Source organism: Phasianus colchicus, chromosome 1 (assembly GCF_987193195.1).
Source record: "Phasianus colchicus chromosome 1, bPhaCol1.hap1.1, whole genome shotgun sequence".
NCBI classification, from domain to species: Eukaryota; Metazoa; Chordata; class Aves; order Galliformes; family Phasianidae; genus Phasianus; species Phasianus colchicus.
Genome location: NC_143436.1, coordinates 1981076 through 2004747, shown reverse-complemented (window position 1 = coordinate 2004747; position 23672 = coordinate 1981076). Strand labels below are relative to the sequence as shown.

Below are 23672 nucleotides of genomic sequence, written 5' to 3'. Positions count from 1 at the left end.
GGAGGGGGGCGTGGCTTCGCGCGCCCCGCCCCACCCTCCCGGCTGTCACTCAACGCCGCGCCGCCACGCCATTGGCTGAGCGCGCCATCGCTAAGGGGCGGGAGCTGCGCCGTGACGACGACGGCCGTGCCACCGTGGTGGGGGCGCGGCGCGCATGCGCGCTGCATCCTTCCCCCCCCCTCCCCATCCGAACCCCAACCTCCACTTTCCCTCCCGCTCGTCGCAGCGCGGGAGGAGTCACGTGGACGGCGCGCGCATCGCTGCGGGGTTTGGTGCGAGGGGCGCGTGCACGCGCGTGCTGCTGGTGCACGGCTGCATGCAATGCAATGCAACGCAACTCAATGCAACGCAACGCAAATCAGTGCAATGCAATGCACGGGTGTGTGTGCACGGCAACGTGTGCTGCATGTGTACAATGTGCATCAGTGCCCTGGGTGCCTGCACGTGTGCAATGTGCATCGGTGCAGTGGGTTCCTGCTCAGGTGCAATGTGAAAATATGCAAGCACCCCTTGCACTGATGCCTAAGTGCAATGCTCACGTGTGCATCCTGAGTGCATATGCATCAGAGCAATGGAAGCCTGCCTACAGGCAACGTGCATCAGCGCCGTGCACAAAGGCAGGCACCCAACGTGCAAGTGTGCTTCAATGCAGTGGTTGCCTGCATGCATGGGTGCACTGCACTGATGCACACTGCAACAGGCAGGCACACACTGTGCACGTGTGCATCAGTGCAATGGGAACACACACAACCATGCAATGGTGCACACGCCCAATGTGCAGCCCACATCTGTGCTTCAGGAAGTGTAAAGCACCTCACAAATAATGCAAGATAACACAAGTTCTTTTTTCTAATTTCCAGGTGTTTGCCACGGCCCTGAGAGCTATGAAAGGCACATGAAAATATTCTCATTTGCTTTCTCATAAAAGCTCAGATTCACAAGCAAGCTGAGCTTGAGGAGGAATATTAGGGGAAAATAGCTATTTCATGGCTTGCTAACATCATGGAAAATGGGAACGAAGCAGTAATAGGCTGCAGAATTACTATTTGCTTTATGAAGGGCAGATTTCTAGAAGCATTCAGGATCTTTAGAGGAATAAATCCACTTGGTAAGGGGCTGGCACAGCTTCCATTGCACTGTTAGAACCTCCCAGCACTCATTTCTTATCCTCCTCGGTGGTGAAGAATCTCCTTCATGTCACAGATGGAGAAAGAAAGGTGTGGTTAAAAACCACTGCTAACAGAAGGTCCATTCTGGTCCTTAAAATCACCCCAATTTGTGCTCTAATTTAAAAGTCCCCAAAGGAGCACAGTGCTGTTATCCAGCTCAGTATCATCACAGCAAATTCTGTTCCAGGGAATGCAGAGTGGGGATTTTCTCGCTCAAACAGAGCTCAGCATCATCTTAAATCCTCCTGGGAAAACATGAGCTGAGTGTCAAGCCACGATGTGAGCACCAGGGCTTGGGGCAGAGCAAAACCCAGCCTGCTTATAGGCCTCACCTTTTTACCATCTGCTGTCACTTAAACTGGGGAATAGCATTGTCTGCTACAACTTGACATTGCAGGTAGGACTGTGGTAGGTTTCCATGCAAGAGGAAGCTTCTTATTCCATATAGATACAAAGAAACTGAACAGCTCCAATAGCTCTTACCTTTATGTGTATTCCAGACTTACTGGCTACATTATATATTAAGCCACTGCCCCTCGGAATTCAAGGAGCAGTTTTTTTCAGTGCTGGTGAGGAAGCCTTGCTTGACACATCTGGAATAACTAATAAGTCTTTTTCACTCTGACCCCCACAAGGCTTAGGTCTTTCTATTGATGTCAGCAGGCTTTGGGATGAGGCTTAGGCCACGTATGAGGCTGATGCAGCTTGCAGTCTCCCTGCACTCATCTACACAGCAGCTTAGCCCTGACGAAGGGAGGCACTCAGAGCTCAGTTTTGCTGCACCACGTTCTCTCAGAAGCTTTTAAACACAGCAACTTAACAGATTTGTGGAAAGCAGCTACATTAAGGGCTGTAAAAATGATGCAGGTTTCTTCTCCTTCAGGATGTCTGGCTGTACTGAGAGCTGTGCAGTCTCCAATGGGTTCAAGCCCTGCAGAGATCATCTAGCAGCAGCCCGTGAGACACCTTCCTTTGATGGTTTTCCTTTGGGAAGGTGGAGCTATTGGGATGCATTTGCTGCTGCACAGGAAGAGGTGTAGCTCAGCCCTGAAATTTGGAAGTGAAAGAAGAGCATCCATGAACTTACAAAGATAGGGTCAGAACAAGAGCACAACAGCCCACACCCAACATATTCATTCCCTCATTGAAATAACTGTATTTACAACATGCTTTCCCCTTAATTCACTTTCCAAGTGCTAAATTTGATTCCTCTGCTGAGTCTCTGAGCAAAAATTCACTGTGTTAAACATTAATATGGACACTCATTAAGCAATTACAAACATACCAAGCCAAAATGAAGTGGGTTTCTCTTTTTCCCAGCTGGTCTCATGAGTTGACACTCGTTTTTTGGAAAACCTGGATGACATCTGGTTTCCTTGCAAGCTGCTGTGCCAATGTGCCCGTGCTGTCCTCGCTGTCCTGCAGCCCTGTGCTGAGCAAGATCTGTGCAGCAGCTGCATGCTGCCCAGCACATGCTGCATGCAGGGCTGTGGGAGAGACAGGATGTCAAAAAGGAACTGAGACTGCATGCTGTCTTCAGCTTCAGCCCACTTCAGAAGCAAATGTTGGATCCTCAGTGAAGGAAACCGAATTATCAGAGGAAACGCACCAAAAGATAACTTCAACCAAGCAGTTGTACAATGGCTCAGCTGCCACAGCCTTCCCAGTAGGATGGTTGAACCCATAAATACATGGGATACTTCTTTTCCAAGCCCAGCCATGCTGGTAGAAACGCTATGACCCCTCCATGTCCTCTTTGCAGGTTGTCTCTCCAACCCATCAAGTGGTATTAAGCTGGCTGAGCCAAAGCAAAACAGGTCTGCAAACAGACTGGGAGGACTTAAGCCAACTTTTTGAGTCACAGGAAAAGGGTGCCTATGTCAGGAGGCTGTGCAGCAGAGCAGAAGGCCCATGGGCCCACGTTAGCTGTGGGCATCTTACTGCTCTGTATTTGGGGTGGATTTAACAGTGATGCATGAGAGAGTGGCTTGAAAAGATGCTGGATGTGACCTGGGTCTGTTATGGGCTGAGGCATCCTGCCAGTTCACTCCAGAGCTGAGGAGTAAATCAGAAAGGTTTCCCTGTACTGCACACAGCAAAGAGCATCCCACAGGAGGAGGCTGAAACAGCACTGCTCACAGAGTCTGCTTATCCCAGTGAGCCTTCCAGACTGATACAGTTCAGCTCCAGCACAGTTAGGTAGCCCTAAAGCCCTGTTATAGGGTGGGCCAGCCTTATTCTCCTGATCTAAACCTGCATAGGGTGAGTATCTTTGGTGCTGAGGGTCATTAGCTCCTGCTGGTGTTGCCCAGAGGGGTGGAGCAGGATAATTCATGTAGAACACTTTGCAGGAGTGGATTAGGGTGGGAAACACCCCAGTATACACTGACACAAACGCAGCAAAGGAGAACAGGGTATGAGGAGAACATCACAAAGGTCCCAGGGCTGGACAAGCTCAGCAAAACCCAAATTTACTCACTTGAGGGAGTGAGGGGAGAGATTGAGAGTTGCAAGACTGTTCAATCTCACCACTGAAGCGTATCATTAAGCAAACCTGAAGGCTGGGGAAGTTGCCAATTTTAGCAATGGTTGAAACCATTTCTATATACTCTTTTTTTTTTTTTTGAGAGAGAGAGAGAAAGATGCTGATGCAAGAGATGCCTCATACTCTCACTGGTACTACTATAGCAACTCTGTTTACTTTCAAGCTCTCTGTTACTATTTGCTCATAAGCCATTCCCAGGCAGTTTGATAAGGCTTTAGAGATTGTGCAATCATGTTTGTCTGCCTACCTTAAGAGTTTTGAGCTGCCTAATTTCAACCACGTTTGATGAAGGGTATCAAAACTCCTGAAAGCTTCATGCAAAATAAGCAGCTGTGTAAAAAGAAAGCCAAATGAGCGTGTCCACACAGGAGAAAAGCCCCAACACATGCTCCAAAACACCATTAGACATTAGAAAGTCCAGCAAGAAGAGAGCTACTAAATGAAAGTTGCCAAGGGTTCATATGCTGTGCTGCTTCAAGAGCCATTTGCATCCATGCTCCTGGCATCCCCTTGTATGAGAAGATGCAGCACGGGTTGCTTTAGAGGCTCCTCTTTCTAAAGCACAGTCTTGCTGCAACACAGTGTGTGAACACACAGCTTAGCATGCTTACCAGAACGGTTCTTCCCATCCTTTGCATGGATATTAGCACCCAGGGACAGCAGCATCTGAATGGTGCACGTGTGTCCTTCCTGCAGTGGTGAGCACAGGCACATGGGTTATTTGTTCAGCAAAATCAGCACAGTTCCTTTGCATTTAGAAGAAACGACACAGGCCTGAAAAGAAAGAAGGCCACAAGCAATCTCCAGGCACCTGCAAAGGCACAGATGTAAAGTGAATCTGCCACGGTCAAATCTGGGACCACCAGGAACTGTTAAAAGATCCAGAGGATCTTAGACTAGCTGGAAATCTCTGTTGTATGCTTGTAGCTGTGCAGATCCATTCTGTTAGCCAGGGACTGCCCACACACATAGCCACATTGCTGCTACAGGACACTCAGCTTGGCCTTTGCTCAGCCTTCCTGCAAAACCCTTGCCAGCAATTTTGACCCAGAGGCCAAAAAAAAAAAGCGAGAGGCATCCCAGGAGCATAATCCTCTCTGCAATTTTTTCCTCACAATTTCAAATTAAAAGCATTGCAAGTACTTAAGATGATGTTACAGTGCAGGGATGTCTCTGGTGGTGGTGTTACAGCTAAAGACTCAGAGGAGGACCATCTCCCAGAGCAGTTTTGCTTTTGCTGATGGCTACAGAGGAGTTAATGCACAAATGACCTCTGACTTAGCACTGGGTGACAAGACCTAAAGAAGTTCCTTAATAGCAAATTAGTGCACTGATTTGTCAACAGATCCTGTCTCTTCCTCTCCTCCCATCGAGTAACTCAATTAAAATGCTTTTAACTTCAGCTGGTCACAGAGCCCTAGGATCCCTGACTTACCTTTAATAAAGGACAGCTGGCTGCTTGTTAAAAGGACAATGTCACCATAGAACTGCTGTTGTCCCATGCTGTAAATTTACTGCAAGTATTATTTGGACTAGATGATCTTACAGGTCGTTTCCAACCTTCTGATTCTATGATTATGGAGACCTACAGCTGCTCTTCTTGAGGTTTATTTCAGCTGAGAGAGAAGAATCTGCTGCTGATGTGCTCTGCTGTGTTTCTATCTGCAGTACCTTCAGACATCTGCACTTCCTAAAGGATTGCTCCAGCATTTGTAATGCCTTGGGAGATGTACAACACCACACTTAAACACCAGCACAACCCGTGGTGCTCTCTACCACACCTCTGCCAGCAGCCAAATGTAAGTGCTGCAGGGAGAAATGCAATGCAGCCCTCACACCCCTCCTGGCTGCACAAGTTTGGCCTGAAATAAATCCCCTCTCCCTAAATAATGCGCCTGATTTTGTATTTCCTTCTTCCATGCAATGAATTAGCCTTTGTAATGTGGCATGAGAGTGGAAGGCCCCTATTTTTATCCCTACACCCACTCTTTCCCCCATTATCACACAACTCAGTAGCATCACATTCCCATTTCCCTGCTGCATGCACAGGCCCTCTCAGTGGCAAAGACAGCAAAGCCAGGAACTGCTTTTGCTGCCACAGACTTGGCAGCAAATTGAGTTGAAAGCATAATTCGATTTTCATTTATTTATAAATGCAAAGTAATAAGGGGGAAAGAAAAAAACCAAAAAACAAAACAAAAAACAAAACACCAAAACACCACCAGCCAAATAAATGATGCTGTAAATATAAATATAAAGTGACACTGAGCCTCGGGAAGGATGAGAGGCCCATCAAATTGCTCCCCAATCAGCCACTCACCAAGACAGAGCTGGGATCTTCTCCAAGGCACATTATTTTCCCCAATAGCCTTGCTGTTAAACGTACCCTTGGCAACCAAAAGGGCTTTCAACATGGTTTCTTAGAGCATGGGAGAAAAGCTTCCTTTGTGAGAGCCAGCAAATGCCATGGCTGGGTCCTGCTGGAGGAAAATGCTGTTGCCAGCACTCTCAGTGAGTGTCATTGATGCTTTTGTAGGAAGGGGGCACAGGGATGCTGCTTCATTCCCACTACAAGATTCTGAGCGCTGTGTTAAAGCTCATGAGGTTTGACATGCTGGGCTCTGAGCAGGGATGCTTCCTTTGGAGCGCAGGCAGTCAGCAGCACAAAGCAGAAGTGAGACAGCAGGCCCCTTAAGAGAAATCCTGGTCATTAGGGAGGCTCTGGGGATCTGCTCTGCATGCCCAGGGAGCATTGCAGGACCCACAGCCTTACTCTTCACAGGCTTGAGACAAGAGGAGGAGAAAGCTCAAACAACTCCGACTGGAATTCCAAACAACTGTTGTATGAAGGACACTGATAAGCACTGGGAGCTCCCTCCACCTTTCTACATCTCTTTTCCCATGTCTGGCTACAGGAAGGCCAGAATCTGACCTCCTGGGACAAACAGTGTCTCACAGCACATGAGGCTTTTTCTGTTCAGCAAGCTGCTGGCATGGAGACCAGCTTCTGATCCACCATGGTCCAAACCAGCAGGACTGAAGAAAGAGGAGAAAGAAATCTGAGCAGTGTCTCACCAATCCTATCCTGTCAGGTGAGAGATGATGCTGGTGAAGAACCATCACCTCTCATGAACTGTTCACATCCACAGCTCCCATTAATCAGCAAAGTGGATTCCCACCAGGCACTACATTTTGGTCCAAAGGTGATAGATTGGAAGGATGACTCCCACCAGAGATGTGGGTCAAGTCTTACCCACAGCACGACAAACTGTATGAGTGGTAAAGGAAACTGCCCTATTGCCACCCACCTCTGCTCTCACTCAGTGCCACTCAGCCACTTTCCATGCAGGGAGGTTCACCCACCCTCAGCACAGTCAGGTACTGTCAGGATTTCTGGTGAACAAAGCAAGACAGACATCCACCATCATACAGACGGCTGGTCACACTTAATAAGGGTCTGAAAAACACTGAGTAAGGTATGGGGTTGACCAGGAACAAACAGACAATGACAGAGGATGAGCTAGGAATGTAAATCCTTCATCAGTGGCAAACACCTAAGCCAGCCTGTTTTAGATGCCTGATGGTAGTGCACCAACTGTCAAAGGCTTTGCAGAGGAAACAGAGGGATAAGGACAAACCTTGGCTGCGTAGTGCAGTGCTGTCAGCTGTAGAGCTGTTGCTCTCCCATTGACATCGACACCCAGCTCAGAGACAAGGAATTGGATGGCTCCATCCTGTGCTGTGACTGCTGCCCGATGCAGAGGCTGAGCACCCAGAGCATCCACAGCTGTGGGACAAGCCTGAAACAAAGGGAAGGGGGGAAAGGAAAAGCAATGAACAGCCTGGCCAAACTTTGAAGGATAAGCAGAATCTGCCTGCCACAGCCACAGTGGCAACAAAGAATACAGGGAATGTCACCAGCACCAAGTGACACCAAGTTTGGTAGCACTGTCATCTGCAGACCAGAGCCAGCTCTCTGCTGAGTTCAAGTGACAAGCAAGAGTAGTATCAAAATAGAAGAACCAAGCCAAAGCAGCAAGAAACAACCCATCTCCAGCCTCTGTTGTGGAAAAGAATTTGGGTGTAGGTTCGAGGGACAGAGATGGATGGAGGACTTCAAGAAATCTCTTCTATGAGTCTCTGAATGCAGCCACAAATACACAAAAACAAGATGGGTAATAGGGATAGTACACAGCGTACTTGTCTAAAAGGATAAAATACATCCTCCTGCAGTCTCATGGTCTGACCTAGAAAGTTTTACTACCATTTTGTACTGCCATTAATGTTTCCAGTGCTGGTTTCATGGCTGTAAGCCAGGGCACCAGAATGAGGAAATGAAATCAACAGTTCCATCCTCATCATCTGAAGTGAGAGTCTGAAAAAATGTAAGCAAACATTTCATATTGTAATACTGTTTGATACACAAACACAAGAGCAGGAACATCTGAAGTTAACAAGCACTTGAACATACTTAGAGCACCAAACTGTCTCTGCAGCCCTGTCCTGCTGCATGCAGCTCGTGGATAGCTTGAGAATTGGGGACCCACATTCCCTTTATGTGCTTCTGGCCCATCCTATGCCATGCTGGGAGCTCAGCTGGCCAATTCCAGCATGACAGTTCAGTGTGGCACAGGCAGGTTCACTTTGTACCATGCTAGCTTTCTGCCAGGCCAGCAGTTTCCATAAAGTCCAAGCCTTGGAATTGGTGCAGAAGAAAGGCCATGCAATAGCAGAAGGGGTGAGAAGAGAGAAACAGCTCCACCTCCGTGAGAATCAGCCATTAGGTGGTCTCCAACCATCTCACATTAACTCAGCAGTCAATAAATAATGCAGTGGTCTGGTTCCTACCACACACAATTGGCTCTAATGACATCCCTATTATGCCTTGTATGCTGGAGGAAATAGGAGATTACTGGGAGACAAAGATGGGAGCAGCAGCTGTCTCAAGAGAGGGAGGTCAGAGCTGAGCTGCTGCTGGTTCAGCAATGTGCCTTTGGTTTACCCACCCTCAGTGTGGCCGGAGGAGCCTTCATACTGAGCCCTGACACTCCCAAGAGTCAGTTTTGGATTTAACATCACTGTCCCTGCAGCAGAGGGCAAGTCCTATCCTTCCCTGCCATGGTCCCTCCATCCCCCTTCACCAGCAAGGGGATATTTCTCAGTCACAGAGTGAGGTCTCCTACACGAGCCCACTCCTTCTGGCAAAATCTCATTCATTTCCATGGGAAGTTTGCCTGAATTGCTTTGTCACGATTTGGTTACAAACTGATCGATCACCTGTCCTGATAGCTCAGGTCACTGGACAGGGGAGCAGAAGTTTTTGGCACTTACCTGGTGTTTTTCCAGGAGCAGTCGTGCAATGTTGACATGCCCATTCTGGATAGCATCCATAAAGGGTGTGACTCCACAATTGTCCCTGCTGTCAGGTTTGTACTGGCACCTGAGAAGACAAAAGCCAGGACAGAGTTGGTGGCAGCTGCAAAATTCTCACCATCTCAGTTGCTTTGCACTGGTGGGGCAGTAGATCATCAGTGGATAAATAAGAAGATATATAGAGCCTGTCTGCACACCATGCATAAACCTGCCTTGGTGTTTTACAATCTGAGATGCAGGCCAGCTAAGGATTTTAGGGTCAGAGATGTGGCACTCAGCCGGTGCAGCTCATTCAGGCTCTACAGACCATTTTCTCTTCCCTTGCTCCCCAAAGAGATGATGCTGGAAAGACTAAGGTGCACCCAGACCTTGCAGAGGAGGAATCTTAGCATCACACAACAATGTCACATACAAAATCAATGCCCACAGGTCTCAATCAGGCTAAAGCTCCACTGAAATGAGAGAAGAGCGAATTAAAATTGAAAGCCTGGCTCAAATCACAGGGCTACATTTATGCTGGGCCAAGCATGAACATGAATTAACAAGGCTGGGATGAGTAAGGCTAACGGTTGCAGTGGCTGCAATGCCTGGGGAAAGCTGCTCCAGCTCTTGCAGCAGGCAGCACTATTTAGGAAGGCAACAGGATCAGGATGATGGGGCATAGGCTGATTTAAAGCCATTTCACAGCAGTCTCCCAGGAGCTGAAGCCTGGAAATAAAGCCTGGAGGAGATCACAAAGACCAAGCTGGGCAGAAAACTCTTTCCTTGTTATCATATGGCCACACTGGAGGCAACAGGAATGAATCAGCACAGAGGAAGAGCTGAGTTATATAACCAGGGCTTATGTCACAGCAAGGTCTGAGGCCATCTGAGCCCATCCGGAGCTGCTGTTTGCCTGCAAGGCCCAACACCAGCCATGAAAAGCCAGGAAGAAACAGAGACAGCCTCAGAATCGCATGCAGAGCAGCTGTGCAGCTGAGCTTCCCGGATGGAATAAATGCCCTTTGTGTGCTGGTAGCTGGATGGAGGCGGGGGAGAGAGGAGATGTAGCACTGGGAGGAAGCTTGCTTACCGCTCCAGGAGCAGCTCCACAGCATCAAAACAGCCGTGCATTGCTGCAAGAGAGAGAGGAAGCAAAGGGTAATTTATGTTTCCATGTCGCTGTCTGCCTACGGTGAAACATAATCAGGTTTCGGACCCTTTTGGCTTATTCATGAGACAGGGAGGAGGTCTGAGAGGCTTCGTATTCAAAGCTTTTGCTTTTATTTTTGTAATTAAAATATTGCCTCTGGGTCTCGAGTCTTCTCTTCTCCTGATCCTATAGAAAAGCAGGAGAAAAGTATGCATATCAGCTCCGTTTGCTTCTACTTGCAGACTGCATGCGTGAGAGAGTACACACAATTAAGCTGACACAAAGATCTTTTCCTGCTGGTATTCCTTAATCCCTGAAGTGAAATCTATGAGATGCAAAACCAACACAAAGAGATGGTGAAGAGCTGGATGGCATTTCCACCCTTCCTCAGCCACTCAGACCAACCATCCCTTCCATTTCATCACCCTAATGAAGCATCCTCGCCTAGACAGCATCTCCGAGGGAAAACAACAGCAGTGGGGGAGGATGTGAACATCATGCACTGAAACAGTCTCTTTTTTTTTTAATAAACTTCATGTTACAGCAATGTACAGACAGCCTTAATCAGGCTTTTTTTTGTGTGCGTGTATGTGTGGGTTTTTGTATTCTGGCAGGTCACTGTGCAAAACAAATGAAATAAAGAATAAATGATCAAGCCAAGCTCAGGGCTGAGACATCAGGCTGTTTATCCATGCCATACAAGAGCAGCCCCCAGTGAATATGTTAGCAGCAATAACCTTCAGATGTGGCTGCACAATAGATGCTCTTTGAAAGCCCAACCAGCACTCCCACCCTCCCTGATGTTGGCTGTGTTTTCCTGCTCCCTTCCCACACAGCACCCCTTCACCTGGGCTGATGTAAATTCAGGCAGAACCACGCTGTGAAAAGGATTTTTGAAACACAGGCTTTAAAAAAAGCCAAGCTGGTCTGAAAAAAGAAAAAGCCACCCAAGCAACACAATTATATCCTTGTACAGCAACAGAGACATGAGAAAGCTGCTGTGCTTGGATCTGCTGTAGCACTCCACTTCCTCTAATTACATCTCCCCCCCCCTCTTGCCTTAGGCTATGGATATATGAAGAAGCAAGGCTTGAAGAATCTGCCTTAAAAAAAACAAAACAAACAAAAAAAAAATGGCAAGGGGAGAACATTACCCATCATCTACCCAGGGATAATGGTGCCAGGAAGGCAGCTGGCCTGGTCACGGGTTAACGAGCTCATATCCACACCCAAGGATGTAAACTCATGGAGAAGGCAGCTCATCTGACATGATTTCCCCCAGCAGCTCCAGCATTGCCTCTGGCCCCTCACCCATGCCCTCGCCTTGGGAGCTGTATCTGCATGCTGGCACCAACACTGAGCAGTGCCTGCAATGAGCAGCAGCCTCCAGCGTGGTCCTGAGTTAAAGTGATGCTGGGGGCAAAGGTGGTTTAACAGCTCCAGACTTTCCTGCTGCCCCATTGCTTCTGCAGCAGCTGCTGCTCCACTGTGGCTTAGTCTGAAGTGGATATATCAGTGTAATGACTGGAAATCAACACAAAATGTGTTGAGGGCTTTGCCATGGGGAAAGTCAAACATGGTGGGGTGGAGATAACTTGAAGTAGAGCACAATGCTGCTGCCTTTAGCCCCGTATTCCAAGTGTTATGAGGCAGGAAAAGATACTTCAAGGCGTTCAGCAGGAAATTCCTCACCTATATTATACCCACTCCTCCATCCCCATATTCTGGACATCCATCTAAAGGCTGAGATGAGCTGTGAGCCCAGCCTGCTGATGTAGGCACAAGGACAGAAGACTTGGGATTACACAGGGAGAGCAGAACACACAGATAAGCAAGGATTATCCACTTCTCACTCACGCAAGCTGCTCCTCACCACTCAGCATGAAACATCAAACAGCACATCAGCTATTTTTCACTCTCAGGTCAGGCACAAGGACTATGGAGCAGTCAGTGCCTGTAGGCTGGGACTGTCACTGTTGATGAGCACAGCGTGGTGGACAGGCGACTGCTGAGGGCTGAAGAAGTAATAAGAATGACAGCCAAAAGGGTGATATACCCAACAGATTAATTAAAGCACAGCAGAGGTCTCCTCCCTATACCTCGGGTCTTTCCGGAGAGTCAATCCCTATTACAGTCTTTGGGAAATGAATTTAGGTAGCTGTGGCTTTAAGCAGTGGCTCCTCATGCTCAGATCTCCTGCGGTGGCATGGATGAGCCCCAGGAAAAAAAGCCAAATCCCCACTCAGGAACACAGTACATTTCAGTTTCAGGTAAGCCACCATCCTGCAGCCCCAAAGCTGCCCCACACCATCATTCCAATGTGCTGTCACACACCTTTCCCTTCCCTGACCCTCCATCATCCCACTGCATCTCTGGAGGGCAGAGTTAATGGGATTTCTGCCCTGGAAACATAAGTGTTATCTGTATGGCTGACCTTGCACATGTCTGTGGGTAAGCAGACCTGCTACTCTGCAAGCAAAACAAGATTTGGCAGGACAAACTTAATTCTGCATTAACAGATTTTGAGGCCATCCAACTTACTAAAACATGAAGGACTTAACTGAGGTACACCATGTGGCATTTATCAGCTAGGCATCCAGTTCTTAACAACGATGGAAGGAAAGTCCAAAAGCCAGAAACCAAATGCAAACTGCCTCTGGGTTGCCATTCAGATAACTGTGTCTTTCTGCCTCCTGCGATGCCCACAGATAACATCTGAAGTCCTTCAGACCTGGTCACTCCCTTTATAGGTCCCATATACCTCCCTTTTAAGCCACTGAAAAGGGTTTAAAAAGGGAATTGGGCACAGCAGATTCAGCCTCAGTGTTTTCCCAGCACAGAAAGCAGTCTGTATTTCTGCCCACTCAATGCTACCTTCCTTTTTAAGAGGAACACAAGAATAACAAAACCTGAAATTCTACTGGGTGCTCTGCCTACCAAACCTACTGCTCTTCAGATGTACCACAAAGGCTTAATCCACTGAGCATCTGGACAAGGATGGATTGGTTTGAGAGATGCATCCCTTACAAAAACTGGTGAGACTATGAACTAAATTGGGAAAAGCACAGAGATAAAATTCAGTGAAATGGGAACTGAGGACCCTCCAACCTCATTAGCACTGGGGACAGGACTCTCCTGACCTGCTGTGTGCAGTGGTGTTCTCCTGATGGTACTCTCTGTGTCCCAGCTGCTTGGGGACACAGCCAGCAGGTACTGGAGGACCTGGAGATGGCCCTCCCTGCTTGCAATGTGGAAGCAGTTCCAACCATCCTTATTCTTCAGCAGTGGGTTGGCTCCATGCTCCACGAGCTCTTTGATCACCTCCAGGTTCTGCCTGGTGCAAGCCATCATTAGGGGGGTCCTGAAAGAAAAGAGATGATTAAAAGCAGTGTTTCCTATCCTGGTTGGTCCTACCCCTGTCATCTAGAGGGTCAGCTGTGGTTGTAGGTAGCAAACCATGGACAAGAACACTTTTCCTAGCATGACTGCACCAGCAAATGCTACTCTGAAAAACTTCTGATGCCAAGGAATTGTTTGAGAGGGAAGATTTTCAGAGCTTTGTCCTGTTTCATGTGCCTGGGAACAACTTTTGGTATGGAGGAACATTTCTAAAACTCCCCAGCAGAACAGCATTTTCTCCATCCCATAGTTTTAAGGCTGTCCTTCGCACAGATTGTGTGGGGTTTCTGGCAAGCAAAGTCAGCAGGTACAACCTGTACACAGACAACAGCCCACCTTGCCCTGCTTCCAATCCCACACCCACTCACAGCTGGAACCCATGCATTACAGATTAACAACACCAACTCCTGCCTGGAAAGGTTCAGCCTCTAATTTTTCCTTTTTGGATAGGAGAAATTCCTCATCTCCTTCTTCATTCCCCCTTGCAAGGACCAGAGAGGTTGTGGGTTTTATAGCCAACCCTGAGGGAGCACAGAGATGGGTGTCAGCTGAGGGCTTACCCTCAAGGCAAGGCATGGGTTACTTAAGGCAGTGAACCTTCATCTCCAGCATTTGGCTCTATGTTGATGACTCATTCTACTGATCTCAGCAGCAGCAATTTGTTTTCTTTAATTACCACGTTACCTAACCAACACGGCGTTAGGAATAATAAAGGTTTAACTGTTGCAAGTGGAGCCACATTCACCATTTTATTGATCCAAAAACTTCACCCCATCATCAAACTCTGGGTGCTTGCACAGATTGGATAGAAACCTTGAGCTGTCCCAGAAATGATGAAAAGCTCATCAGCAATAACTGACACGTATCAGCTGAGGGACAAAAAGAAATACATCCCCCCATTCATAAGAACAGCACAAAAAACTCTTCCTGTTGGACAAAGCACCTAAACCACGGTGAAAGATTTGGCTTTGACATGAGGACAAATGCTTCCAGTTTTATGGATGTGGACAGAGTGCTGAGAGGAGAGATAAAAATCTCCATTAATGGAGATTTTTAAGAAGAGATGAGATAAATGCCTGGCATGGGTAGAGCTGAGCCTGAAGCTCATTGCTTCCTGCAGCTCCACTTCCACACAGCTCTTCAGACCAGCACATATTTTTAATGCAGATGAGACTTTGAGGACTAGGACACGTGCCAGGATGTATGCAGTGCACCGTATTTAATCCGTGGTGCTGTAGACCTATCACCAAAAACCAGGCTTGCATGCAGTTCTGAGATCTCTGCCTTCCTCTGCTCCCCCTGATGTCAGCTTGGTGCTGGCACAGCCTCTAATTAGGAGGACTGGGAAGCTGCCTTTGCTTTTGTGTTATTGCAGCTTCAAAAAGGCATTGCTCGCCTTTCATTCGTGCTAGGGGGAAATCTCTGCTTTTTTTTTTGCAACGTGCTAGAAGGAATTCCTTCCCCAAGAGCAGAGTTTGACAGGGATGTAGCATTCTATTTGAACCAGGCCTGCTGCACGCCGGGGAATAAACCTTGTTTTCTACCCCAGTGCTCATTCACTCAGCATTTGATGACATGTTTCCTACAAAGCAGGCAAAAAAATAAAAGCTCTGAAGAAACTAGCTCTTTCTTGGGTCGTGATGCTGTTACTTTATCAGTAGCAAATCTTTCCCAAAAGGCTCTGTTTGCTAGAAGGAAACAGGAGCAAAGTTGTTCTTTATTTGTTTGTTTGTTTTTATGTTTCTAGCTTCTTATTCCAGTTCTAGAGGAAAGAGATACACTGAGTCCTATCACACAAAGGAGTGAAACAAACTGAAGGAGATCAAAGCTTTTAAATTGGATCTGCTAATGAAATACTAATTTATAACCTCCATGATAAAAAGGGGGAGAACAGAGAGAGCTGGAATTAGATTTGGCTCCTGCCCTCAGATTTGTAGAATCACAGAATATCCCAAGCTAGAAGGGACCCATAAGGATCCCTTGGCCTGGTCTAGTGGTTGACAACCCTGCACATAGCAGGGTGCTTGAAACTAGATGATCATTATGGTCCTTTTCAACCCAGTCCATTCTATGATCACTGTGGATTCAACTTCTGGCTCCACACAGCACCACCCAAAATTCAAAGCCTACGACTGAGAGTGTTGTCCAAATGCTTCCCAGGCACAGAATTTGTGTTGGATATTAGGAAAAAATTCTTCACAAAAAGAGTGGCATTGGAAAAGGCTGCCCAGGGAGGTGGTGGAATCACCATTCCTGGATGTGTTCATGGAATGTGGAGCTGCAACACTGAGGGACATGATTAGTGGGCATGGTGGGGATGGTTTGGACTTGGTGATCTTAGAGGTCTTTTCCAACCTTAATAATTCTATGATTCTGTGAAGCTGTGGGCTGCCATGAGTTCTCCCCCAGTCTCCTCTTTGGGTTGAACAAACCATAGAACCATAGAATCACCAAGGTTGGAAAAGACCTCCAAGATCATCCAGTCCAACCACCAATATTTCCCTATTAAAAAATGTCCCTCAGTACAACACCAAAACTTTTCTTGAACAGCTCCAGTTTTAGGACTCCACCACCTCTCTGGACAGCATGTTCCAGTGCCTCATCACTCTTTTAAGAATTATTATTTCCTAATGTCCAAGATGAATCTCTCCTGGCACAACCTGAGCCCCATCCATCTCATCCTATCACTAGTTCCATGGGAGAAGTGGCCGACCCCTATCTTGCCACAACCTCCCTTCACGAAGTTGCACAGAGTAATAATAACCCCTGAGCTTCCTCTTCTCTAGACTAACAATCCCAGCTCCCTCAGCTGCTCCCCATAAGACCTGTGCTCCAGATCCCTCACAGCTTTGCTGCCCAGTTTCTGGACATGCTCCAAGACCTCTACATCCTTCTTGTATTAATGGGCCCAAAACTGAACACAGTACTCAAGGTACTGCTCCACTGAGTACAGGGGAATGATCACTTCCCTGCTGCTGCTGGTAACATTACTTCTGATACAAGCCAGGATGCCATTGGCCTTCTTGGCCACCTGGGCACACAACTGACTCATGTTCAGCCAAGTGTTGACCAATACCCCCAGATCCATTTCCTCTACACAGTCTTCCAGTCACTCTGTCCCAAGCCTGTAGCATTCCCTGGGGTTGTTGTGGCCAAAGTGCAGGGCACAGCACTTGGTCTTGTTGAATTGTCCTCAGGTGCTCCTCACACATTTTGTCCTCTAAAACCTTCCCCATCTCCTCTGCCTTTTGCTCTCAGAAGGGTTTGGATAAAGCCCACCTACCAATCAGCCCTTTTCAGACAATCCACGCTGGCTCCCTTGGCCAAGAGGTAGGAGACACACTCCCTGTGCCCCATGGAGGCTGCTTCGTGGAGGGGTCTCTTGTAGTCCCCATTGGCCACCTCCACGTCCATGCCCAGTGTCTCCAGCAGCAGCACCAGAAGGTGGAGGTGGCCGTGGCGAGCAGCCACGTGCAGCAGTGTGTCCCCAGAACGGTCACAGCGTCGGTTGATGGCAGCTCCATCCTTCAGTGCAACCTCCAGAAGATTCAACTTTCCTTGGCGGGCCAAGGTCTGCAGCCCTGGCCACTCTGCCATGTTTTGTGCCTGGAAAAAGAAGAGTGGAAAGGCAAAGTTACTGCTGTTCTGAAGTGGACACTTCTCTCCCCTCAGGAGAATCATAGAATGTATTGGGTTGGAAGAGACCTCAAGGATCATGAAGCTCCAACCCTCCCAACACACGCTGGGCCACCAACCTCTCCATTTAATACTAGACCAGGCTGCCCAGGGCCCCATCCAATCTGGCCTTGAACATCTCCAGGGATGGACGGGGCATCCACAACCTCTCTGTCAGCCTGTTCCAGCACCTCACCACTCTCTCTGTAAAGAACTTCTCCCTGACACCCAACCTAAATCTTTCCTCCTTCAACTTAAAACCATTTTCCCTTGTCTTGCTATTATCTACCCTTTCAAAGAGTTGACTCTGAATAGCACTTCCCTCTTCCTCAGCAACATTGGAGGGTTCTGAAGGCTTTGCCTCAGGGTAAAGAGAAATGTCCTTATTCCTTAAGGAAGAAAAAAGTAGAATTTTCATTTTTTCATCAGGAAAACAACAAAGAAACTTCCTTCTTCCTCAAGGGGGAGAAAGAAAAGAGCAGAAATTGGCTTTTCTCTAGGAACACCAGAAATTTCCTTTTTCTTCAGGAAAAGCAAAATAAATAAATAGATATAAATATATAGATATAAATAAATATAGATATAAATAAATAAAAAAAGAGAAGTTTTCCCTTCAGGAGAAAAAAAAAAAACAACATGAAAAAGGTGAAATTTCCTTTCCTTCAGGGAAAAAGAATGCACACAAAAAAACATGGACTTGTGTTTTCCCTCATTTAAAAAATACCATCAGAAATCCTTGTTCCCTCAGAAAAAAAATAGAAGTGAAATCTCTTTTTCCCTCAGAAAAACACACAGGAAAATCACTTTTCTCTCAGAAAAGCAGAAATAGGAAGAATATTGTTCCCTCAGAAAAATGCACAGGAGCAGCAGCAATTTCCTTTCAGGGAAAGGGAGGGAAAGAAAAGAGGGGGAAAAGGAAAGGAGGTGAAGGGGAAAGGGGAGTGGAAGTAAAGGGGGGGGGCATAGGAGGGGAGGAAGCAGGTAACAGGGGGGAAGTAGAAGGGGGATAGGAGGGGGGGTAGAACGGGGGGGGGACAAGGGAGGGGGGAAGAAAGGGGGAGGGAAAAAGGGGGGAGAAAACAGGGAGGTAGAGCAGGGGGGGATGAGGGAGGGGGAAAGAAGGGGGGGGAAAAGGAGGGGGAAAACAGGGGAGAAGGAAGGGGGGGAAAGGAGGAGGGGAAGAAGGGGGGGTAGAACGAGGGGAAAGAGGGGTGAGTAGAGTGAGGAGGGAGGAAGGGGGGGAAAAGGGGGGGAGGAAATGGGGGAGGAGGGGAGAGGAGGGGAAGGAAGGGAGGGGGGAGGAAGGAGGGGGGAGGGAAGGAGGAATGGAAAATATTATTTTCCCTTAGGAAATAATGTGAAGTTTCCTTTATCTCAGGAAAAAAAAAAAAAAAAAAAGTGAAATTTCTTTTTCCTCTCAGAAAAAAACAAAACAAAACAAAACAAAAAACAACCCCCAAATTTCCTTTTCCAAAGAAAAATAAATAATTAGAAGCTAATAAATAAACAAACAAACAAACAGAAATTGGCTTTTTTCTCTTGTGGAAAACGAAACCGTACAAAGGAAGGAATCGTACATTTCACCACATCTCTTCGTTCCTCAGAAATCAGAGCCTCCACATTTCCTCAGTCCCCCCTCCCCCATTTCCTACTCCCCTCCTCCTCCTCCCCGCCCCCCATTGCCACACCGGGATAGGGCCAGCCCCTCCCTTAGGACCCACCCGCGCTCCTCCTGCGGTATGACGTCACCGTGACGCAATCAGCGGTGCCGTGACGTCACACTAACCCCGCCCCCCGGAACGGGTGGTGATAAACTCCGTGATCGTTCTCTCTTTCGCTCCCTCAATGGCTTCTCCCGCCCTTACCCGCCCCAACCCGGAAGTACCTCGCTATTGGCCAGCACCGCGACACTGAGAGCTCTCTGATTGGCCAACGGGAGGAAGAGGGGCGTGATTGGTCGGAGGAGAGAGGAGGCGGGGCCGAGCGTGCCGGAAGTGGAGTGAGTGCACTTCCCCTTAGCAACAAGGTGGGCTGCAGCCGTAGGAGGAGCGGAGCAGAGGGCCTTGGTCATGGAGGGGGGTAAAGAGTGGGGGCTGCTGTGAGAAATGTTAGAAGGGGGGCGAGCAGGGGAGTTGGTGGTAATGGGGGGAGCGTGGGGAGTTTGGCAGTGGGGGGGGACTCTTGGTGATAGGTTCTTTAGCAATGGGGGTAGGGCCTGAGTCATGAAGAGGACCCTCGGCAATGGGGTTTTTTTTTCAGTAGGAGGGCCATTGGTCCCTAGGGGTATCTGGGCAATGGGGGGGGGGACCCTTAGAAGTAGGAGGAGGGACTTGTTAATGGGTCTGTTGAAAATAGGGGGGGGGGGGGCTTGGCAATGGGTCCCATGACTATGGGGGGGGTTCTTTGGTAGTAAGGAGATCCCTTGATAATGGATTCTTTGGAGATGGGGAAGGTCTCTTGGCATTGAAGGGTGGCCCTTAGTAATAGGGGGTCCTTGGGCAGAAGAGGGGTCTCTTGACAGGTTGGCAGGGGCTGTTAGCAATTAGGAACTCCCTTGACAGTTTAGGTAAGGGTTGAGTAATAGGCAATGGATCCTTTTGCCACAGGGGTGACCTTGGTCGTTGAAACCCCCTTGGAAATAAGGAGGTCCCTAGGCAATGGGAGGGGGTATTAGCTGGAGGTAGGACACCTGGTAATGCATCTCTTGGTAATGGGGAATCCCTTGGCAGTGGGTTTCTTGGCAACAGAAAGGAGTCCTTGGATATAGGAGTGCTATTGGCAATGGGTCCCATGGCAGTAAGAGGGTCCTTTGGCAAAGGGTGTCCCTTAGCAGTAGGAAGGCCCTTGATGATGGATCCTTTGGCAATGAGAGGAGGCCCTTGACGAGGAATGGGGGCCCTTAGTAGTAAGGGGCCCTTAGCAGTGGTGAGGATGCTTGGGAATGGATCCCTTGGCAACAGGAAAGCCTTTGGCAATGAGTCTCTTGGCATCTGAGAGGGGTCATGGACCCCTTGGTTGTGGAGGTGTCCTTGGCAATGGGTTCATTGACAGTGGGGTGGAGGATTGGTAATGAGGCCCTTGACAGTAGGGGATCCCCCATCCTGCATCCCATTTCTCGTGAGGCCTTTTGCTGTCCGTGGATGAAGCTGGTTCCCCAGCTCTGACATTCACCACAATTTCATGCTTTAGAGAATTGAGGTACTCCAACAATTGGAGCCATTTAACATTTTCAATATCAAGTGACAAAAGGGCAATATGTGTTTTTAACACCCACCTCCTTTGCTCACAGTCTGCCTTGCTTTGCTGTTTTTCTGCCTGCGTGCCCTATTTTGAAGAACGAGGAGCTTCACAGGCCCTCTGAGTGCTGCCTCACAGAGCTGATGTGGATGAAAAAGAGGAAACACTGCAAGAAAAATGAGCTGACCCCTGGATCCTGCAGCCTGTTACCCTCCTGGCTGCCACAGATATGCCAGAGAAGCGTATCTTTTGCAGCAAGGAGTAGTGATAAGACTGTCTTTTACTGGTAATTCTCATACCAGGAGGAAGCCTACCCTCTGGGGTGGTTTTGGTTTCTCTGCGTGTGTCCAACGTCGGTGCGAGTTGCTTTGTTTATATGACTTCTGCTGGCTGCTGTGCTTGAAGAAGAGAGGACTTCCTGCAGATTTCCAGTAAGATTTTCTTTAAAAAAAAAAAACAACAAACAACTCTTTGGATGATTTTGTTCGGCTTCCTACCTGTCCTTCTTAGTCACTGCTGTCTGTCTCAGGCATTTGCACTGCTCAGGGTCCCTTGGCATTCTCCTAATGACACTTTGCCTTTACACAGCTGCTTGTATTTGATTTGTCAGCAAACACAAAATGTACAGAGGTTTTGGTTTTACATTGCCCTGTTTTGTTCTGACTGTCAGGCACCACAGGATGGAGACTTGGAGCCAGGTCACTGTTGCAGAGTCGTCATTCAGATGTTGCATTGCATCAAGGAGTTTTAGCATGGGGATTGGACTGGATGGCTTTCAGAAGTCCCTTCCAACCCCTGCAGTTCTGTGATTCTGAGTTGTAAAAGTTCTTACTGGGAGCTATTTGGATAAACTCTTGACCAGAACACTGAGACTGCATTGTAACACTTCTGAAAAGAAATTTCTGTATTTCCATATGCCAAATGACAGTTTACTAAGTTTGCCTTTTGCTTTGTTATTTGTTTTTGCATGTTGGCAAAGCAGTGAAGCGATTTAAGAAAATGCACCTTACAGCTGACGACTGTGAAACTCTCAGTCAGAGCACTGAAGGTTTATCCTCCCTGACACAGCCACTGAATCAAAGGCGAAGCAGAGGAGATGTCAACAGGGGTCTCCAACCCACCCATAGAACAAGGAGGAAACCAAGAGGTACACTGTTTGCTTTGGAGCCTGAGGGATTTGGGGGAGAAAAACTACAAAATGGGTTTGGGTCATCAATCCTTGAGCTTGTGCTCTTGGAGGGGAATGAAATGTCAGGCAAGGTGAGCTCAAATGGGACTCAGGCATCAGTAGGACTTAGTAGGATGGCTTTTTTTATTTCCCTTTTCTTAGACAGTGCCCTGTGAATGAGACCTCTTTAAGCTTCACTTTCATGAGCATCCAGGAATGAAATGTGTTAAAATCAGCTTGTGATTTTTTTTCTCTTTCCTCTTAGCTAAGCATCAGGATGTGTTGCAGACCAGGAGCAGGACAGAATGGTCCTAGTGCACTCTTGGTGCTGACAAGTTGAATCAATGGGCTTCATAGATCAGAAAAGGGAGAAGAAGCTGGGAGCAGTCTTTTGCCAAGTTTCAGTTTTGTTTATAGTCTCCTGTGCTTTCTGACATTGCAGCCAGGAAGTGTTTGGCAGGAAATGACTGTTTATGGTCTTAAAAAGAATCCATCTAATTTATCTTGCAGTTGGGGCAGCCTGATATAGGCTTGGTGATCTTCTCATGGTGCAGTGGAGGAATCAAACCTTGAAGTTACTGTCAAACAGAACCTCGGGTCTCCTTGTTAGCTCAGACAGGAGCAGTGTGCTTTGTGCTGTTTCTCTTGACTTCACTGATACTTTTCCTTTTTCCTTAGCCCAAGGGCAGCAGAAGAACATCATGGATTACTTTAAGGTCTCTCAGACACAGCAGGCAGTTGCTGGCAGGACAGAGAACATAAGCATCAAGGAAGAATTGCTGGATCCTTTCTTCACTGAAGATGATGAAAGTAGCATCTCCAATGTGATGGAGACAAGTGGTGATTCCTCCTCATTTCTAGAGGATGAGTACATGGAAAACTCAAGAAAACGGCCTCTGTCCTCCACAGCTCCAAGCAGACTTCAGATAGAGAATGATTTGTGGGGTGAGCCTGAGAAGAAGGCACTGGTGGTTCATCCTGAGCACAGTCAAATCAAGCAAGAGCTTGATGATGAAATAGAGATTGAGCCAGTCCCTGATGCACACTATGGGCTCCTGGGGACTCGGAACTGGGAAGTACCTCAGGGAAGCATTGAAGACTTGCCTGATGAAGTCCTGAGGAGCATCTTTGCTTTCCTACCAGTGACAGATCTGTATCAAAGCCTGAGCCTGGTGTGCCATCGCTGGAGGATTATTGTTAGTGACCCAAGGGTAAGGACTGCTGTGACATCGATTCGAGCCTGGCTTTTCTCTTACTGCCCTGCTCTTTCTCAGTCTTATGGTTGCTGTAGGAGCATCCCTGTCTTTCTTTCTACCTTTAAATCCCTTGATTATTCCCTAGTGCCCACATTGTTTCTTACTAGATATTTTTGGCATTCATGACCACGGTGAATTCCTCCTCAGATGACACTTTCAATACTAGGGTAACTTTACTTGATGCATTCTTCCCATACATGGAAAGAACATCCTGTAACACTCCACCAAATCTCCTTTCTCTCCTTTCCTTGCACTTTTTTCCCCACCTCCCCCAGCTGTGATCATGCAGGAAACCCAGGCTACTGGACTGGGCCATATCCTTTTACAGCCAGTGTGCATCACTGTGTGCACATCTGCCTGCATGTGGTGTCTGCTGTAGGTTAGTTTTAAGAGAAGGACCTTTAATTCTGTATTTACAGAGCTTGGTTCACCTATGGTCAAGGCTCTTGCAGTGCAAACAGTTGTAAACCTGGTGTTGATCAACTTTTGCCCAGTCTAAGGAGCAGGATATGGGAGGGCAGGGCATCATAAGCACATGGATTTAAAGCACTCAGACCCCTCTCTTAGCAGATCTGTACAATAGAGCTGAAAACATACTAATTCCTTTAACACTTGGACATTTGAAGCCACATCAATGTCTCCCTGTTCCCATCGCTCTAGAAAAAACAGCCTTTTGTTGGCAGGCTATGAGGAACAAGTCTTTCTCTCTTTCCTCTTT

General features: G+C 47.7%; 2 protein-coding genes across 12 annotated transcripts in view; one reads left to right on the top strand and one right to left on the bottom strand.

The window, feature by feature from the left end:
- Positions 1-76: 76 nt before the first annotated feature.
- On the bottom strand, positions 77-19155 carry ANKRD16 (ankyrin repeat domain 16). Of its 4 annotated transcripts, none has more exons than XM_031605101.2 (9): positions 19015-19155; positions 16902-17224; positions 13360-13580; positions 10160-10202; positions 9046-9154; positions 7353-7514; positions 4326-4404; positions 2455-2656; positions 77-2216 (listed from the first exon to the last, which is right to left on the bottom strand). In XM_031605101.2, exons 2-8 carry the CDS (start codon positions 17213-17215, stop codon positions 2496-2498), a joined length of 1089 nt encoding a protein of 362 aa, XP_031460961.1. In that variant the 5' UTR covers positions 17216-17224; positions 19015-19155; the 3' UTR covers positions 77-2216; positions 2455-2495. The 4 variants fall into 4 exon arrangements, 2 of the variants coding, with proteins under 2 accessions (XP_031460961.1, XP_031460962.1); XM_031605102.2 differs by lacking the exon at positions 19015-19155 and adding an exon at positions 18871-18977; XR_016463009.1 differs by lacking the exon at positions 77-2216 and adding an exon at positions 3962-4044 and having other exon boundaries at positions 2520-2656.
- Positions 19156-19249: 94 nt separating this feature from the next.
- The window catches only part of FBH1 (F-box DNA helicase 1), a 29558-nt gene continuing 25135 nt past the window's right edge, over positions 19250-23672 (top strand). For 2 of the 8 annotated variants that reach the window (XR_016462520.1, XM_031605095.2), the window contains exons 1-4: positions 19391-20491; positions 20583-20961; positions 21513-21677; positions 22377-22909. Coding sequence is in view for 7 of the 8 variants with exons in the window: in XM_031605095.2 (XP_031460955.1) it covers position 20961; positions 21513-21677; positions 22377-22909 (699 nt within the window). In the remaining variant the exon portion in view is untranslated. The other 6 variants (XM_090132827.1, XM_090132895.1, XM_090132771.1 and 3 more) reach the window with 6 other exon arrangements.

Excerpts from the sequence above, each read along its gene's own strand:
- ANKRD16 (XM_031605101.2), bottom strand. The coding sequence starts at position 17,215 with ATGGCAGAGTGGCCAGGGCTGCAGACCTTGGCCCGCCAAGGAAAGTTG. Across the intron at positions 10,203-13,359 it reads AACACCACTGCACACAGCAG|CAATGCACGGCTGTTTTGAT; the intron begins GTCAGGAGAGTC and ends TCTCTCTTGCAG. Across the intron at positions 7,515-9,045 it reads TGCTCCTGGAAAAACACCAG|GCTTGTCCCACAGCTGTGGA; the intron begins GTAAGTGCCAAA and ends CCTTTGTTTCAG.